At 33.8% G+C, this 3,254-nt stretch overlaps 1 protein-coding gene across 1 annotated transcript; it reads left to right on the top strand.

Moving 5' to 3' along the window:
• Positions 1-355: 355 nt before the first annotated feature.
• On the top strand, positions 356-2,440 carry LOC121224468 (desiccation-related protein PCC13-62). Its single transcript, XM_041107868.1, has 3 exons — positions 356-612; positions 1,747-1,982; positions 2,139-2,440. The coding sequence occupies exons 1-3, from the start codon at positions 356-358 to the stop codon at positions 2,438-2,440; spliced, it is 795 nt and encodes a 264-aa protein (XP_040963802.1).
• The last annotated feature ends 814 nt before the right edge of the window (positions 2,441-3,254 follow it).

A 3,254-nucleotide genomic window follows, 5' to 3' on the forward strand; every position in this document is an offset into this window, starting at 1 on the left:
CAAATTTAATAAATAAAAAATAAAAACCAAATTGAAATTTAAGGCTAAATTTTACATTAAATCAATAATTAAATAAGAGCTCTATATGGACGTACATGCCACTCGTACAGAATTATTTAAGCAATTAATGTTAGCCCCCAACGTACATGCAACGTATATTGCTTGCATTGATATCGAATTTTCTCTCATCTTCCTCTCTATAGAAGTAGACTAACACAGCCGCTGATGAACATCAACCCCAGTCTGAAATTCGCATAAGCAGGTCTGGTTATTAAGTAATTCAAACAAAATGGCTAATCGATCGTGCTTATCGTATGCGTTTCTTTTACTTGTTGCATTTCAATCCTCTATGATTATGGCCAATACTGTTATTCATACACCTCAATGCAGACCAGTAGCAGCTTCCTCCAAGGATAAGATCTTATTCTCTATGAACTTGCTCATATATAAAGCAGAATTTTTTCTTCGTGCTTCAGTTGGTGTTGGAATCAATGGTATATCACCAGGTCTGGTCCAAGGTCCTGTCCCCATTGGAGCCACCCTTGCCAATATCACTAACTCCGCCCGTAGGGTTATTGAGGAACTTGGTTTAGCTACTGTTGGCCATCTCAGGTTCCGACCCTTTCATACTTTCCATAATCATTTGGTTAATATATGCTCCAAGTCCCTATACTCTTCATTCATTTGAAATATAGTCCCTTTACTTATCTTTCCAAGTTCATTACAATGTTTTCTATTTGTTACATGGTATCAAGTAGGGGCGAATCTGACCGGGTAGGCAAGGCCATGACCTCCTAAAAAAAAGGAAAAATTTCTTTTTAAGTCCCCTCATGAATGATTAAATTAAAAATTAATTTATGGTAAAACTACACTTTGGCCCTAAAAAATAAAAAAAATCTATTTAGTCCTTTTTAAAAAGATGAAATCATAAATTAATACATGATAAAATTATTTGATCACTCAAAAATTTATTGTTCAATTCTACCCCCTAAAAATAATTCTAGATTTGCCTTTGCTATTAAGTGAGTATTTTTCTTATTTCAAAATATCACACCATCAAATTTAATGAAAGAATTTTAACGATGCTAACAATTAGATCTGAGTTTTTAAATCTAAAAAGGTAAGTAGACTAAATTCTAAATGCACAAAGATTACATGGACTTGGAGTATATTTTAACGTGATGCTTTTTATTAAACTTTAAGAAATGGGATAAATGTTTGGTAAACTATACCATTAGTCACTAAACCATGGGTAAGTTTTAATTTAAATCACTGAACTATTCAAAAAAATTTAAGTTACTAGACTGTTAAGTTTTTTTTAAGAAAAATAAAAGTTCCACAAGTGAGTTCCAAGCAACGATTTGATGATCGTTATGGTGGATCAGTACCCATCAACGAGTAAAAGAACATGACTTAGATTCAAATCAATCTGACGGTTAGCGTCAAAGATATCGGAGAAAAAAATGTTTAAATTTTGGTTTGCAGATTCATGGCATCCAAACCTAATTCATGAAAAAAAAATTAATTGTAAAAGAGAAGGGGAAAGAAAGCTTTCGATGGTGTAGGCAATACGAATAGAGAAAGCCATTAGTATAGATATTTACAGCCCAATGACTTAAATAAAAACTTCTGAATAGTTCAATGACTTAATTATAACTTTTTTTAGTTAACTGACCAAAATGAAAACTTACGCGTAATTTAGCAACTAATTTAGTTTACATGTTTTAATGAAATTGATTTTTGCAGGGCTATCAAGCAAGTACTCCGGAGCAATCTTCCATTTCCAGGACCACAGTTGGATCTTAGCGCACAAGTGTTTGCCGGATTTGTGAACCTGGGTTTCAATGTCTCTACTTTGTCTCCTCCATTCAATATTTACGCCAACACTCTCAGCTTTGGGCTGGCAGCGGAAGCTATTTGCATTTATAGTACAATATTACGCCGGAATTATACCTTCGATCGTAGGCGACGAGCAACGACAGGTGACTACATTTTCCTCCTTTCATTCTTTTGAATCTAATCTCGAATCATTGCCTTCATTATTTTTCTTATTTTGCTGGTGGCTGGAATCGGGCTCAACGAGGCAGCAGCATTTGGAGTTCTCCGAACAATACTTAACGATGGGGTCAATTCAACAGTGCCGCCATACACATTCACAATGGCGGAACTCACCAACCGTACTTCAGAAGTGGTTAATCGACTTGGGGGGTGCGGTGTGAAGGATGAAGGTTTGATTGTGCCATTCCAACTCGGAGCAGAGAATCGAAGTACCAGTAACGTGGTACCGGGGGATGTCAATTCCCTTGCACATGCACGGTTTGAACGGGAGATTTTGAGGATCGTTTTTGGAACCGGCAACGCCACCATGCCCGGTGGACTGTTTCCAGATGGTTTCATTGGGGCACTTTATCAACTCATTATTAACCTAAAACTTAGCTAATTAAGAGCTTTTGAAGCATTGATGATGATAATTATATTGGAGAAACACTAGGTTCTATCATAAATAAAAACCATTGCATGTTATGAAGAAACACATGCATGCACTATATATGTCGTCGTATGTTAGTTCCAACTTGGAACATTAATCAAATAATAGAGCACTGGGATTATGTGATTCACCCCTATTTCGTCTCATCTTTTTGCACATTATAACAAAATTGCATGCCTTGTAGGTCTCCAACTTTCCATGTAAAAACAAAAATTACAGTACATAAAAGGAAAAGAAATTTGAGAACAGAGCCAACCAAAAAATTCGACATATACTGATTTTTGGGCATTGAAATACGGAATGTTGGCAATTGTAATATCGATTGCTTTAAACAATTCAACCTGAGTATGTAAAAATAAAAATAAAATCCCAAGAATAATAGATGTTTTTTAGGAGTAAATTGCATCAAACATCCTCAACTATGACCCTCATTTTAAATTGGTCCTCAAATTTTAAAATATTCTAAATGCATCTTCAAACTATCGATTTTATATAAATAAGACGCCGAATCTTACGTGACATAATTTAAAATAAAAAACTGAAAGAAAAATGAATATTGTAAAAATCTTGGTTGCTGTTTTTGAAGCTTTTATAGAAACTATCATTCACTCTCTCATTTTTCAATTTTACTTTTTTTTTAGTTTTTAATTTTAAAAATAATACAACAATATTTTACTTTTCTTTAAAATTTTTATTTTAAATTATCTCAAATAAGATTTTACATGTCATTTGATGGTTAAATTAAGGGTTTCAATAATGGATGGGA

The sequence above is a fragment of the Gossypium hirsutum genome, chromosome D12 (genome assembly GCF_007990345.1).
Source record: "Gossypium hirsutum isolate 1008001.06 chromosome D12, Gossypium_hirsutum_v2.1, whole genome shotgun sequence".
NCBI lineage: Eukaryota > Viridiplantae > Streptophyta > Magnoliopsida > Malvales > Malvaceae > Gossypium > Gossypium hirsutum.

Bases quoted from the DNA above. Each gene is read 5' to 3' on its own strand.
- LOC121224468 (XM_041107868.1), top strand. From the start codon at position 356: ATGGCCAATACTGTTATTCATACACCTCAATGCAGACCAGTAGCAGCT. The intron at 613-1,746 runs GTTCCGACCCTT...TGATTTTTGCAG, and splicing joins GCTACTGTTGGCCATCTCAG to GGCTATCAAGCAAGTACTCC. The intron at 1,983-2,138 runs GTGACTACATTT...TCAATTCAACAG, and splicing joins TAGGCGACGAGCAACGACAG to TGCCGCCATACACATTCACA.